At 37.4% G+C, this 16,524-nt stretch overlaps 1 protein-coding gene across 1 annotated transcript in view; it reads left to right on the forward strand.

Moving 5' to 3' along the window:
• Window positions 1-16,524, forward strand: part of LOC108972600 (interference hedgehog) — a gene marked incomplete at its 3' end in the record, with an annotated part of 228,030 nt that overhangs the window by 144,481 nt on the left and 67,025 nt on the right. Inside the window, 1 exon segment of the mRNA XM_018939237.1 lies at window positions 14,633-14,849. Coding sequence (XP_018794782.1) covers window positions 14,633-14,849 — 217 coding nt within the window.

Here is a 16,524-nt window from a genome sequence, read left to right on the forward strand (position 1 = left end):
GCGAACGCTCTCAAACTTCCCTGCAAGTATTGTTAATTCGAGGACCTCCATCACATTGAAATCTCATTCTTTCGTTCATTATCTTACAAATTATTATAAGAAGGTAGTGGAAATGGCAAGTGGATCGGTCCAGCCCTTTCGGAGAAACTACATCGAATCTGAAACAGCGTTTCGAGAAGTATATAGATTCAGCGTTAAGCCCATTCGGAGAGATTTTTCAAATCGACTCTGAAAAAACGTTTCGAATATGCCTCAAGTTTTGTGAGCTGATTTCAGTAAGGCGGGGCGTCTTTATAAATACTCTCATACTTCCGAAACTATTTGTGGGATTAATGTAAAAATGTCGGAGAAYATTGTCAAATAYATGTAGATTCGATATAAAATATAAGACAAAAAAAAAATTACTTTTTGAGATCAAAAATAACATAAATCAATTCTCAATAACACATTTACTTTAAGGCGATCTCTCGTTGAATAGATAAAGATATCCAGAAATTCGGACTTGCCTGCGTATAAGCAAATTCCAACATATACCTSTTTATCTRAAAGTACAACTGCATTTAATGAAGCTTTGACTTTATCACATCATCATWTTTCCATTTTCATAAATATTCCTTAAACAGACATAGTCGCCAACTTCACTTATTTTAGTCTCATATAACGTCAGTTCTCATATTACGTAAATTATGCAATTAATCATATTTCCAACAAAATTCAAAACTTCAACATAGTTCCGCTCCGCTCAGTTTTGTCGTCCGCACACATTGAAAGCTAGCGGCCCACTACCACTACAAGCGCAAAACTCCTCCTTTGCCAACGCCCGTTTGCCGAAGCTTGTGTTGTTGCAACATGTTGGAGTTCGACTGTGCTCGGCTGATTTGCGGAGGATRAGGTGTGGAGCGCARGKKRGTACCCATACCCTCACCGGAGAGCAAATCAACTGCAACAACAACAACAACAATAACCGAGAGCCGACAGCCGACAGCCGACAGCCGACAGCACATTAGCAGTGATTATTTAGGTATATTTATGGTTACGTTATTAGGCGCATGCTGCGCAAATGAAATTGAGAATTTATGAAAATAATATTGTAATTATTTATTTTTTTGGCATGTACTAAAGGTAAAAGGTGTTATAAGCATTATTGCTGAAAATCCTGGAATTTTTTTTTTATTAGATGAATGAAGAAGCCTTTGAAAATTATATAAAAATAGTATACAATAATAAAGAGAAAATTATATTGGGTGGTCGGAAAAGTCTTTTCGTATTTGTAATCAATTTTCAACTTTTTTTTATATTTATACTAATAAATAAATAAACAAATATGTACCACTTTGGTCGACCGCTTTTACCACTATTTTTCCGTTAGAGACGTTACTCCATCAATATTTGGACAAAACCCATTGCAAACGAAAGCTAAAATGACAAATCATAAATCAAAAATAATTTACGAATGATCAGAGGTCGGGGAAAGGTTGGGATAATGATAAGAACCTTAACATTTGAATGATCAGAGGTCGGGGAAAGGTTGGGATAATGATAAGAACCTTAACATTTGTATATGAAATTTTTTCATATAACCTCAAACATTTTGTAAAAAATTCAAATACAAAAATTTTGGGGTTTTAGTTTGTTCCTAATTTTTTTGTCTTTCAGCAATTTTTATGAATTACCTTCGGTTTCGATGGGTTTGAGACTGCTCTGTTTCTTATTCTTGTTTATGTAATTGGTTTTATAAATTATGTAACCTATATACAATAACTTAGGAGCACTTTATCGCAATTTGACTCTCCCCTTCTCTGTTTTCACAATAATTTATTTAAATTTATTTTTATTTTCATTTCAATTCCCATTATTTACTCTTATGTGTGCATGTCAGTTGCTTAAAAGCTCAAATTTCTCAAGACAAATATTGACCGAATTCTTCTTGGCGCTGTTTGCGCACAAAAGTATGCTATGCTATGCAACGTTGTCATTGCTGATATTGATGATGCAAATGCAAATAGCAAGCAGGTAAACACACACACACTCGCACACGCAAAGAACAATATTTTGCTAGCAGACGATATTCTTGGCACGTCCTGTTTACATGCAGAAATATTCTAAATGGCCAGTTTCGGCATTTATCGAGACAAATATGCGCATGTGTGTGTGCGTGTGTGCTACAGCTTGTCTTATTTGCCCTAACTAAAATGCGAAAAATTTTCAGAATGCTGGACATACCGTTGCACCGCATGCCTTTTGATTTTTCGGGCTTATCAAACATTTACGTAGCATACTTTGAGGCGCATGGCCAGTTATTGTTGCTCTTCACAGATAAATGCATAAATATAAGCAGCTATGACATTTTGAGTGCTGCTACAACATGAATACATGTGCTTGCCAGTCCGAAAGCTTAAAGCCACTGCATGCTGCCACAAGCATGTAATGCCAATAAAAACAAAATCGCAAAATAACAAAATAACAAAATGGCAACTTAAATATACTTGAGGCTGGCAATAAATGCAATGCACTGGTAGACAATATTTGATATACAATTTCGATAGTCGAAGCACAAGCGCTGCAAAACAATGTGTATTTAAAGGCTGGATTGCTGCTTGCCTGTGTGTGTGTGGATGCCGGTATGAATGTTGGATTTCCGCTTGTATGTTTGTAGGATTGTAGCATGTATGTATTTTATGCATTTTAATCGTGTATAAGTTGCTGAACATGCCTGCACAACAAACTTCGTAGCATACTTTTATTCATTTTCAACTCAACTGTCTAGAATTTGCATAAATGTGTAACATATGAAACAAATAAATACATGTGTCCAAACACACATATTTGCACGCATATGTAAACACATTCACACGCATATGTATGTGTGTATTTACTCACTTGTTGACGTGCTGATAGCCAATGAAATTTTAAGTGAATTAATTTTGTCATTTCTCCGCAAGCAACATAACTTTCTTACTTTCTCTTGCTTTTCGTTAAGGCAAAGGATTTTCACTTCACCACACACATAATATTTGCCTTTAAACTAAGCATGCCACACACGCTCCTACAAACATACAGACCTGGATGTGTGTGCGTATGCCAAYATGCAGCCTGCACACAAATACMWCYAAACACATRAGTTGCCCAGCAGTGTAATCAGCTCGTACATTGCAAAATCAAGTTTGCTCTCATACAATATTCAATAGTTTATACATAAGACAAACACCGAATTGTACTCGAGGCTATTTTGGTCCTTTGTGGCATTTTACGTAATTAAATTTCAAGCCAATGAATTATAATTTCAATCAAAATCCTTTACGGATTTCCTACTCAATGTATATTGTAATTACACCGCATAAAGTTGGCTTGTTTGCTGACGGAAAACGCTCGTTTGCATGGAAATTAAAGCGCCAGTGTGTGGATATGGATATTCTTATACTTTTCGCAGAGAAAAAATTTCTGCACATTTTTGTTGCATATTTATTTTGTGATTTATTTATTATCGTTTGCTGATGTTGCGTAAAGAGTTTTGAGCGACTTTGAACGCATTTATGAAAGAATGTTAAATACATTTTTTGATATTTGATTCAAATTTGCTTTTACTTTAAACTTTGATTTTGATATTTGATATTGGAATTCAACAAAAAAAAAAAAAAAAAAAAAAAAAAAAAAAAAAAAAAAAAAAAAAAAAAAAAAAAAAAAAAAAAGGCACTTTGTGTCCAAAATGAGTAAATAAAATATAAATAAATTCTTTTCATAACTCAGAATAAAGTACTACAATGTAGAGCATTATTGATTGATTAGTCAGTTTAAACTCTGAAGAGGTTATATCTACTTATGAATACTATACATTATGACAAAAAGTGCCCGGGTAAATGATATTAAAGAAACAAAAAAAAAGTAGTTTGCTACGTTGTTAAGACTGTCCTTATATAACATAAGCGTAATCTGGCAGCACCTTAAGTCGAYACACCTCAGTTGTGCATTGCGATTTTCACAATGGATAAAAATATCGAACAAAGAACTTGTCTCAAATCTGTATTGCTAACCAAAATTCGATTGCGAAATCTTCGCGAATGTTGGAAAAAGCTACWGTTATCTAGTACTTTGTACTCAGCATCTCTATGTAGAATTTTCCCATTTTTTTCCCCTTCGACCGTTTCTAGTTTTAAAGCAACACCACTTAGCTAAAATACTTATAATTATGTACTCTATGGTCCTTTGGAATCATTTACTTTGGAGTCTCTCGTCATTATTTCGGCAAACTTTTTCTCTCTCATTCGTATTATTAAGCAAATTCCAATCATGCCTTTCAGTTCTTTGGCTGATGATAGTCTTGCTGATCTTGTTGTGACTGAAATAACCATCTTCTCCGATTCTTCACTGAGTTTTTCACTCCGAAATTTTCATCTGAATGCTCTGCTAAATAAGTGAGTCTGAAACAGCCGAGTCTTACTGCACTTCTCTGATTATTTTACTTACRTTCTTCGCAAGCAGTGATTGCCTTGGGCGGCCTGATCTTGACGCACTTTCTAGTCTACAAGTATTCTTGTAACTTTTTATCACTTTTTGGATTGTGGCCAAATGATCTTGAATTCACAATTTTTGTAAGTCAAAACTTATGTTTAAAGATTTTGAAATTTTTACTAAATAAGATCTTAGAAGTATTGACTATAACATTTCAAGTTTATTAATTGGTATTAAACAGAATTATTTACACTCCTCATACACACTTTAGTCGCGTGCAAAGCTCAAGTGGTCGTCAAAAAGTCTTCATTCTGCGAAACAAAAGCTAACGGGAAACATCACACTGTTATTTTTTGCTGGCCTACAGTATCAATCACTAGTATCTGCAATATTTCAATGTAACTTATGGAAGCTATATTCATATAGTAGCAAAATATGTGTTAAAGCCTCCATAGTTTTGTCGTAGACTGCATGTCGAATGTACTTAGAATTGAAAATATTTTTTGAAGCAAATACGGCAAAGTTTTTCGAAGATATAAACATATTCATAAGGCATTTTTTAACTTAGTGTAGTCGGTTCGCAATACTTTAAACGTATTTTTCTCGAAACACTCTGTTCAGGGTAGTTGAAGAAAATTTTTCCGAAGTGGTTGAAGCAAACGGTTTGATATTTTCGAACGATTATGCTAGATATAATTTGTCATGTAAATATCGAAGGAATAAAATATCTCATAATAACTTCGACTTTTCAAGGTACTCTGAAATATAAGTTTTTGTAAAAAAGCCTTTTTTGGGAGGCCCMATTTTGTCAAAGATCAACATTTTCACTAGTCCTTCGGTCATATAATATTCTSTTTTAACTGGTAAGCAGACAAATTTTCGTTCTCACGATCAGACACCTTTTTAGGAGGTCTTCTTGGTTTTCGGCTTCGGTATCATATAGGGTATCCATAGTTCTTCAAAATTAATTACAGATTATGAAAGCACATTTTTTTTTCCTTCTAATTCTAGGCCATTGCTCGGATAATATCTACTAGTTTAACGAGAATTTTTAGTTGTAATTTCCATCCACTGAGAAGGCCAGAATCGCTGCACAATTTTTAATCGCCCTCGGAGATCTCGTGTAGCTCAAAAATATTACATTTTGTTCCTCAAAAATGTCATTYTGTATTCTTGAAATATGTATAAATATACGCTGAAATTTTTAATACAATGGTTTCTCTTAATAAATTCTCAATAACAACACACCTAAAACAGATTAGAAGATTAAAGTACCTATGCCTTTTTAGAATTTTTTTAAAGATGGAAGTTGTGGTTTTCGCTTTGTCAATTCTACTTGGATGTTTCCTATAATATGATGCTAAAATATCTGAAAGCGATCTGCCAGCTTCTCTGACACATTTCCACACTCTCCTTCTTTGTTTTTTGATGCATGCGGAGGAAGTACGTGGTTGATGTAACAACAAAATTGATTTTCTTGCATATTAAAGAGAGACATAGTGACTAACGCAGTGACTGTTCTATTTAAGTAAAAATAGGCATACCTCCAATTTAATTTTGTAGTCGAATATTACCATTTGCAGCAAATTTTTGAGCCTTAAAGCCACGAAGAAAACCATTGGTGCCAATAATTCATGAAACCAACGTATTTGTTGCGAATGTCGTATTCAAAATCGACAATCTACACTCGCTCTATTGCATTTTCATTGCCAAATATTTATTTTTATAACATTTTTAGACTTCTTTGGGGAAATCATCATCCTCCACCCAATATTTCTTATGTAAGTCACGTGCAGGCATAGAATGGGTGGAGTCGTAATAAGATTACATAGACTTTTTGCTCTTTAATGTTACGTGTGTAGTCACTTTAGATTTGCCCATCACTCAGAAGAAGATTCAATCTACTGTTACAACGCATAACTCACGTATACTTCATATTTTGCAAGGGGATTCTTGAGCTACGAAAGCAATAAAATTCTCATGGGAATGCTTTTTTTCATTTCACGTTGCGATACATAGCAAATTATAATGGAAGATATATCTAACTAAAAAATAGCGAAAGCAGTTYATGCGGAGTGGCTTCATAATTTCCTCCAATTCACCCTTCAAGCTGTCACTATCACSTCTTGTCATATATGCGATATGCAGGGTTTTACTATAAATCCACACTAAAGCGATTTTTTTATATTTGACATCCTTAAAAGTTTCTAGCAAGTAAAMTTTCACTGAGTTAGCGATAAGATTTCATTTCATTTTTTTTTTACTCTCGCAACAAAGTTGCTAAAGAGAGTATTGTAGTTTTGTTCACATAACGGATGTTTGTAAGTCCTAAAACTAAAAGAGTCAGATATAGGGTTATGTATAGCAAAGTGATCAGGGTGACGAGTAGAGTTGAAATCCGGATGTCTGTCTGTCCGTCCGTCCGTCTGTCCGTCCGTCCGTGCAAGCTGTAACTTGAGTAAAAATTGAGATATCATGATGAAACTTGGTACACGTATTTCTTGGCTCCATAAGAAGGTTAAGTTCGAAAATGGGCAAAATCGGCCCACTGCCACGCTCACAAAATGGCGGAAACCGAAAACCGATAAAGTGTCATAACTAAGTCATAAATAAAGATATTAAAATGAAATTTGGCACAAAGGATCACATCACGTAATTATTTTGGAAAAGTGGGCGTGGCCCCCCCCATACTAACTTTTTTGTACATATTTCAAAAACTACTATAGCTATGTCAACCAAACTGTATAGAGTCCTTTCTTTAAGGCATTTCCATGTACAGTTCAAAAATGGAGGAGATCCGATAATAACCACGCCCACCTCCCATACAAAGGTTATGTTGAAAATCACTAAAAGTGCSTTAACCGACTAACAAAAAACGTCAGAAACACTAAATTTTACGGAAGAAATGTCAGAAGGAAGCTCCATCTAGGCTTTTTTTAAAAATTTAAAATGGGCCTGGCGTCACCCACTTATGGACCAAAAACCATATCTCAGGAAGTACTTGACCGATTTCAATGAAATTCGGTGTAAAATATTTTCTTAACACCCTGATGACATGTGTCAAATATGGGTGAAATCGGTTCACAACCCCGCCTGAAATCTCGATTATCACTTTATCATGCGAGAGTATAAAATGTTCGGTGACACCCGAACTTAGCCCTCCCTTACTTGTTTTTGTTTGTTTTTTTTTGACATCAAAGAGAGGAGGGTATACCATACTAGCAAGAAAGAGGAGGTAGACAAATTTGGGTTCTAAGTGATGCCAGATCTAGTGGCGTAACGTAGTTCATGAGAATCCTTTACGATGCCAGAGTTTGAGGACTATTTCAAGACATTCCGCAACCTCATTATTAGAGATATCTATAGTTGGTATCCCTATTGCGACACATTTCATCGAATTTTAACCTCCTCCGCCATGCTTTTGTCCACATTGGCGTACAAATAGTTCGCGGTTTTACCAATATCGGTTACGTTATCGGATGTAAATCGTACATAACCTGGCAATATCGTTCACTATCTCATCCCCGTTACAATTGTAAGTTAAGTTATCGTCGGCATAGGTCAACGGAAAACCTAAGAAACGTGCTGTTTCGCCGGGGTCGGACCAAAACCAGTGGAGTGTCAAATGAGTGGGGTTGGTGGGCGTGCAAAGAGGTGGCCAGTGCCATCCGACTCGTTGCATGCAGGACATACATTGGATATCTCGAGGTCTATTCTGTATAGGTAAGAGTTTAACCTGCTACAGTATCCAGAACAGAACTGCGCAAAGGTCACTCTCGTTTCAGGCGGCRRCTCGAGATCTTCGTCTGCAATGGGTGGTGGTTTCGTTCGTGTATGCCATTTACTGGAAGGGAATCGGTGAAGGTGTTAAAGGCTCCACTGTGCATGGCCAACGGTGCTTCTCGGTAGTTATTTGCATCCGAAGTTTGGTCGGCGTACTGTCAGATGTCGTCGACGTAGTTGAGGAATGACTCGTTGATGTTTTTAGGAAGCGATTCCGTTCCAAGCAGGTGACTACAGGGGTGATTTCTGCGAACACATTTCAGTCGGAATTGTCTCGAAATTATGCTTTTTAACTGGGACCTCACTATGCAGGTGTTCGACATCAAGGTGAGACATCAAGAGGCATCCTGTCGTAGTTCGTAGTGCACTATTCTGACAGGTCTGAGCTTCCTCCTAATGGTGCCTCGTAGTTAAGGACCGGGCTACAAGCTGCCAACAACATTTCTTTGTCCTTTCGCCATGTGCTTCCGGCTAGCAAAAAAAGTAAGGTCACCTTGACACAATGTGCACTAATCACTATAAACAGTTATAGAAACATGAAACCTTGCAGTTACCGTTACACCGCAAGCAATTGCATTCAGTGCTCGCGCTTGAACTGCCGCCCRTGCTCGCTTGCCAACGCTAATAACGAGCAATATTCTGGCGTCGACAATGCGCTACTCGATATAAAATCAAATCAAGTACCTGCAAGAGCGCTAATATAYAATATTGCTAAACTGCAATTACCGTTAAGTGTCTGAGCAATGCTACACCTCCACTACAGTGCCAACTGAGCAGCTCGACAATGTCAGCAGATATTGCAAATGTGTGCTTACGGTGCCACTTGTTTTCATTTACATTGTTTTTGTTGTTATTTTTTTGTATATTTTTCCGTTTTTCGCAACGGTAAATGTTTACAAATACCGTTTCATGATACTCGTCGTATTTGTAGTGCGTTGCTGCTACTTTGCTGATTTTACCGTTCGCATGTGTGCACTCGCTTGCATGTGTTTCTGTGTATGTGTGTGTGGTGTGTGTGTGTTTGTAAGCTGCAAATATTTTCAATTCCTCTAACACGTATCGATGTCGATGCCATTCCAGTGATAAGAGCAGCACAAAAAGTGCCGATGATAGACGGACGACGGACGACGGCGACGGCAGCTGAGTTGTTTATTGAGAAAAAGTGGCTGGTAACAGGAGTAGTCAACACGTTGGCCGCATGGCAGGTTACAGTTAGTTATGCGCGTGTGTATGTGGCAATGTCGAAAGGAAGCGAGTGCAACTGAGCTAGCGCAGAATGTGGCCAGAATGCTGCCGTTGTGGCAGGAGTCTAGCATGGCAGCAAGATTGCAACTATAAATCCACACACACACACACACATACATGAATATAAAACAGTGACTCATGTATGTACCGTGTGTGTTTGTGTGACTGACTACTGTCTGGTAGCAAAGTTCAGCTCACTCCAAAGCACACACAATCAAGCAAAGAGTCAAACATGCCACAAAACATGACAAGCATCTGTACAACTGTTTGTATGTGTGGGTGCGTGTGTGTCCGTGTGCAGCTAAGCATGTGTTTTCGCACACTTTGTACTCACTTGCCGTCATATACGTGCTGCAAATGTGTCAGACAGATGCTTGTTCATATTTCAATGTCTTGTGCCGGGAAGAAACGTGTTCGACTTGCCGACGACTTGTGTGATTTTTCAGCTCTCTCGCCAGTCCCCTACGCCCAACCGCCACCTCATCGTCATCATCATCGTCCGTTGTGCTTTGTGTGTGTCTTTCATTTTACGGTTTCTTCATGCAAGTTCACGCACTGATTTTTATTTGTATTTGTATTTGTATTTGCTGTTGAAAAAGTGAGCATCAAGCGCTTGCTGACAACTTGCCATACAACATGGATAAAAGCTAAGAGCAAACGCACACAGACATACATTTGTTAGTGTCAACAGACGAGGCTGTGCGTCGCACGCACTGTTTGCACGCCCCTGCGCTGCGTAGAAGGGGTGGCAGTAGCCGGGCTTATTTTATTGACGCACTTCGTTAATCAGCTCGCTCTCACGTCCACGCTTTGTGTGGTTCCTCYATCCTTAAGCATATTCCGTTGGCGAAGAGCTGATAGCATTTCCTATTTTATTATTAGATATTCATTGGAAAGTCAATCATAAAATTGTTCCTTACTGTGTTTAAAGCATATTTTCTTAAAGAAACCTTTATGTGTTATACGAAATCTGCCACCAACCAGCGGCTGCCGTGTGATTCCGAGCAATATGGCAGTCTTCTTGACTTTAGAAAGTCGGTATATTTTGGAAAGTCTGGCCGATAACATTGTCATCCATAACTTTATTGAAAAGGCCTCTTATAGTATGAGGGAAAATATTTTGGAGTCATTGTTAAAGCCCAAAAATACGACTCATCACCAGATAGTTCTCTATTTAAATGTGATAAGGAAGACGAAAGAARGTTCTAATATAAACAGTCGTACCATTTTACATACGTTGAACTWCCGTAAGTGCTTTCAAGCCTAGATTACCACCAAAAGATCGCTTGGAGACTGTGCTAAAGGCAAGTAAACTGATTGAGTTACTAGGTTAGCTTATGTTTAAGCTTATTAAGCTCCTATGTTAGGTTAGGTTTAGTAGGTATTTTCACCTCGATTACCTTCAGAACATTTGCTTTGAGCGGTAGCACAAATATCAGATCCATATGAAGGTTGGTTAGGTGAGTCTGGTGGTTCTGTTGGGTTTTTATCTTGAAGTGATTACAGTTCCAGTGTCGTTACGTAGTTAATGAAAATCATCYTTTAGAAAGCCAGGGTTTGACGACAAATTCAATAGCTCTTTCAATACCTCACACCATTGCGTTGTAGGATATTCCATCGAAATTTAACATACTTGCTATGGTTTTGTCCATATCGCATACAAATGTCGGTAGTCATACACCTCCYAGCAATTACTCTGCTATCTCATTTTCATAGATTTTTGTGTTTCATGGTATCCAAAGAAGTAATTTTGACTTCATACCGGATTACTTGGATCCCGTAGTCGCCAAACCGAACTCTGCCGGCTCCTTCTCTACCCACATACCGGTGGATGGGAGTTTGGAGGCAAGATTGGTCGAGGAGTCTACAATYGGGAACTCTCACCAACTCCACTTTCAGACTTTCSGAATATTGCAGTGTCTTCCAGGCAGAGGTTGCAGTCATTAAGGTAGCAGTGGATTTTCGGAGTGCAGCTCCTTCATAGAAGTGACCGCCCACTCAGTTAGCAGAGCGGCGATACTTGCCTTGAACGCATTAACGGTGTGTGAAGGGTGCCTAACTTAGCTTATATCAAGGTAGAGCAGTTACTACATAAGACTGCTGCTTCAAATATCAAAAATCCAACAGGCAACAGAAAACACGTTTGATACAGAATTTTTTCATTAGCTAAGATCTTGTGGGGAGATTCTGATCACGACCACCGAAAAAATAGCAAAGGCAGGGTCTTGCTTGCYTGGCGAAGGTAATTCGGAGTTCTCTGTAAACATTCAAATCTTAGTCCTCTAAGACTTAAAAGAATCTTGAACCCTAAAAGGTTTTCTGCTTAGATGCGTACGAACTTAATTCCCTGTGCTTACAAAATTTATTAAACATCGCCTTCGATTCATTTTGAACWAATTTTAGCCACTGATTACACATTTGTCTAATTTATTTACCGTTGAAAATATTTTAGGTGACATACCACCTCCCCACACATTGTTTTTCAATACTTGCAAAGTTTTGTTTATCAAATCAGGGAAAATTTATTAAACTCGGATGGAAAAACACATAAATTTATGCGCATTTGTGTGCGCACACACATTGACATTTCATTAAAAGAAAAAACGTTGCTAAAACTTTCTCCGCATACTGAGGACAACAGCCAGTGCAATAAGTGTGAAAAACATTCCAGGCAAACTTAAGTTTTCTGCAAAGTTATGTCATCGYGCCACATTTTTTTACGCTCGCCTCATGTTACCTTTCTGCTATGCACGTACATAGGTGTGAGTGTGTGTAAGTTTGTTGCTTATTTTTCTCGATACGTTAATCTTGCATAAAAATTGATGGCTCGTTTGTTGCTGCAGCCAACTTCTGCTGGTGCAACATGCTGCCGTGGTTAAATTATATCTGTTTTTGTTGTTGTCCCTACTGTCCTTGTTTTTCATATGCCAGTTTGTGCTTGCTTTGTTGTTGTTGCTGTACACATTTGTTGCTTTTTGATGTGCTTTTTCTTGTATTTCTTCACACATGGTTACGTTGTGTCCTCCATGGCGTATGTGGAATTTGTCATTAGGTGTCAGCGGGCTGCCAGCATGCAGAGACACAAACTTTTGTCAAACTTACTTTTGATCGTTATTAATATGAGTTTGACGCCTGCAGAAGTAGCATCGTTGACAAGGACGGAAAGGATGTTATATAATCCAGAACAAACGGTTGGGGAGAATCGCCAATTTATGTGGGTTCTTGTACTTGGTGCGGTAGGATTGTGCACCAACAGACCTCTAATTTGTCATTATTTGCGTAACCAAATTTTCACTGTTCGAGTAAGTGGGAAACAACTGTTTTGATCCAACCCCGGGGGTTGGACTCAAATGTAGGTTTAGGTATGCATATATAGGGCCTTTAATTATGAATGTATTTTCTTTAATAATCAGACTTGCTGTTACTTATATGTATCACAAACTAACTAAAAATAAGTAAATCAAAATAAAGTCTCCCTAGATTAGTTTACCAATACCCACTCCTGATTGAGAATATCCTCTAGGAATGAATGGAGAAAAACATTCTGTAGAATAGATCAATCTGTATCGACGGTTCCTGCGGAATAAGGGTGGGTGTATGCTATGATGATCTCGAAATCTCTCTCTCCATCATTTTCTCCGATTAATAAACTCCGCCACCATCTTCTAAACGGAAGTACTAGGTACAGAACGATCCTGTTAGCCCTTCCCTTAACGTACGTTGGACGAGTTGGTGAAGCTAGGAGGCTCTTTAGATGAATCCGGAGCGGAGTTAATACTATGTCCGCGGGAAAAGATCGAAATCGAGCTTTTACTCACTTTTAGCAAATACCTCAGTGCAGATGGAAAGCAATAATTTTCAGGTTTACAGCTACTATAACGGGTCASTGTTCCTCGAGAGAACATTGGCCATAAAGAGTTCGTTCGGAAAGTAATAGGACTGATTTTTTTCCGCCGCGACTGTAGTTTAGAGCATGCGCTCATCGACTGGATTCGGTAGAGGGCGTTCCTAGCTAACGACCGAGCGGCTGGTCTGGTTGTTTCCGAGCACTTGGAGAGTCAGCACAAACATTTTCGCGGGACGTGTTTCTGTGAATAGTGCAAGCCGAAAATGCAGCGGTCGTTAGAGCAGAGAAATCTGCGACAGAGACCTTTGATATGATCAAGCAGGCTTACTCAGATATTGCTTTGGCAAGAAGTGGTATGTTTCAGTGGCACCAGGCCTCGGATCCGACAAGTCATCGCAGCCGATTTTAGGTTGCACCAGGACAACGCCCAGGCATCACAACCCTTCCGCAGCCACCCTATAGCTCAGATGTGGCCCCCGGATTTTTTTCTTTCCATGAAAGGAGATACAAGATATTCCAGGAAATGCCTTCCTCGACAACTTCAATGCTTGGAAAGAGCCTGCTTTGAAAGTTTTTAAAGAATTGTAACGATTGGTTCAATCATTTTTTTTAAAACGTGCGTTCTGAAAATATTATTATTTTTAGTCTATGGATCGCCCCTACGACCAAACCTTAGCTAATCTATCCTAATGAAGTCTGGTCTAATTCATATACAAAATTTTCTCGATATAATAGGTTGTACTCTCATCTATTTTCGATCTAGCAAGTTATAACCTCTTCCGTAGCTTTGGAACCTTAAAAAAGTGCCAGTGGAACTCTAACACCGCCTCATGGAATTTTTTTCTGTATGATGAATCAAAGGGTTCTCAGCCGGCCCTTTACGAATTTGAAGATAACTATCTGACAATACGCTGTTCCTTTCTAAATTTACTATGAAGGGTGAAGTGAAAAGCTTTTCAATTTTGATACATTTGTAAATGAATGAGAAGCCCTAAAACTTGAACTTTTTGTTGGTATTTGCCAAATTCAACATGCTGTTATCTTGTAAGAATAAGACATAATAATACTTAATCCTCTCCATCACTCTGACATATTTTAAGCTTAAGCAAGACTAGAATAACAAATAGTTCCTAAATCCAGGACTGTTCATCTCCACACTTTAATTCCTGTCGCCAAAAATAAGCAATAAATATGTTAATTTATATTCACCTTAACCTCAACCGTAGGCTTCACATAAACACTTTACCTATAAAGACTTTCCTTCCGTCTCTAATGCGCTCTTCTGCTTTTATCTCTTTATATTCGCAGGTGGCGTGGATGCATTTCGAACAATCGGCCATATTGACCGTTCACAATCACGTGATCACGCGTAATCCCCGCATTAGTGTCACACATGACAAGCATGACAAACATCGAACATGGTTCCTGCATATCAATAACATACAGGAGGAGGATAAGGGCCGCTATATGTGTCAAATAAACACGGTGACGGCGAAGACACARTACGGATTTGTCAAAGTTGTTGGTAAGTCTCCACTCAGGCGCTGGCGCAAGCCAAAAAACCCTAAATGAATAATAAAAACCAAATTTACACAAATAAATGTGCACAATATGGGCCGCATTGGACCACTGGGGGCCAACAAACATTTGCGTTAATAAATGCTTAACAAACAGAAGTTCGACGCCGTAAGCATTAAGGAAAAAAATTGTTGTTATTTTTCTTTTCCACGCATACGTGTGTTTACATGTTTATTTATGTGTTTAACTTGGTTTGTTGTTAGTTTGTGACAATGCAGCACGTACTCATTTGTTTACTTAAGCGCAGCTTAACTAACCGCACCAAAGTTGTGGGTGAGCGAAAAGAATTCTGGAYGCCGTGTACTTACATACATGCATTAGGGTGCTCAAACAAACAAATTTATTTACTTTTTTTAACTCCTACAATCTTAAATAGTTCTTTGACCTAAAAATAATCGTTATCGAAAAAAGGAGACAAAAATTGTACATGCATTAGGGTGTTCCAAATTATTATTTCATAATTCTTTTCTAATTCTAATTCTTTTTATTTGTGATTAATTTCTAATTCTTTTTATTTGTGGTAAAAACTATCGTCATCGAAAACGAGCCTTATTACTCAATCCTCAACCGGTCGCTTTCTCATAGAATTAACACTGGAGAAGTCGTTTTCTCATTGAAATTAAATTTAAGTAATTAATTTAAATTCCTTTAGCATTACAAAAGTATGATGACAAACTATGATTATCCTCGTCAGATGAGTAATTACAGCCTTTTAAAAGCTCATAAATATCCGAAATCATAAGTGTATATACACATAAGTAAATATAAAAGTATTTACCATGAATAAGTAGCAGARGTAAATTACCTTTCAACATCCATGCTATGGACCTAAACTTTRGACGGTTTTGAAAAACATGACGAAATCAAGAAGGAAAAGGTTTAGGAGTTTAGAGGTTGTCTTTCAAAAAGTCTGTTAAAACCATTTAATATTAATGTCAAGGTAATGACAATAGTAAAAAAATTGAAATTTTAATGGTAATGTTAGAGTGTTAGCAATAGTAGAGGTAATGCTAATGTAATGGTAATGGCAATTTTAATAGTTTTGGTATTGTAAACKGAATAGAAATTTCAATGTTAACGGCAATGCTAAGGCAATGAGAATTTTAAAAGTAAAAGTAATGTAATGTTAATAGTAATAGTGGCGTTATTGGTAGCGAAATGGTAATTTTAATATTAGTGRTAACAGCAACGGTAATGATATTAGTAATGTTACTGCTATTGATATTGTTAATGGTGATGGACCAGATAGAAGAGTTTATAGGAGAATTAGCCAATTTTTCAAAACTCCTTTTACAAAAATTTTAAGTATTAATGTTAWTGTTAAATTAATGATAAAATTTTTAATAATGGTAATGAAGTACTARTGATAATGACAGTGACAATAGTAATGATAATGATAGTGGTAATTTTATTTGTAATAGTAATTTCAATAGTTTGGTATTGTAAACAGTATTGAAAATGCTGAGTTATTGGTAATGTCAAGGTAATGGCAGTTGTTGTAGTCATGGTAATGGGATGATAATGAGACTGATAATTTTGGAAAAGTGGGCGTGGCCCCGCTCAATACTAACTTTTTTGTACATATTTCGAAAACTACTATAGCTATGTCAACCAAACTGTAT

Source organism: Bactrocera latifrons, unplaced genomic scaffold (assembly GCF_001853355.1).
Source record: "Bactrocera latifrons isolate USDA-ARS-PBARC rearing strain unplaced genomic scaffold, ASM185335v1 scaffold_41, whole genome shotgun sequence".
In the NCBI taxonomy this organism is placed as follows: domain Eukaryota; kingdom Metazoa; phylum Arthropoda; class Insecta; order Diptera; family Tephritidae; genus Bactrocera; species Bactrocera latifrons.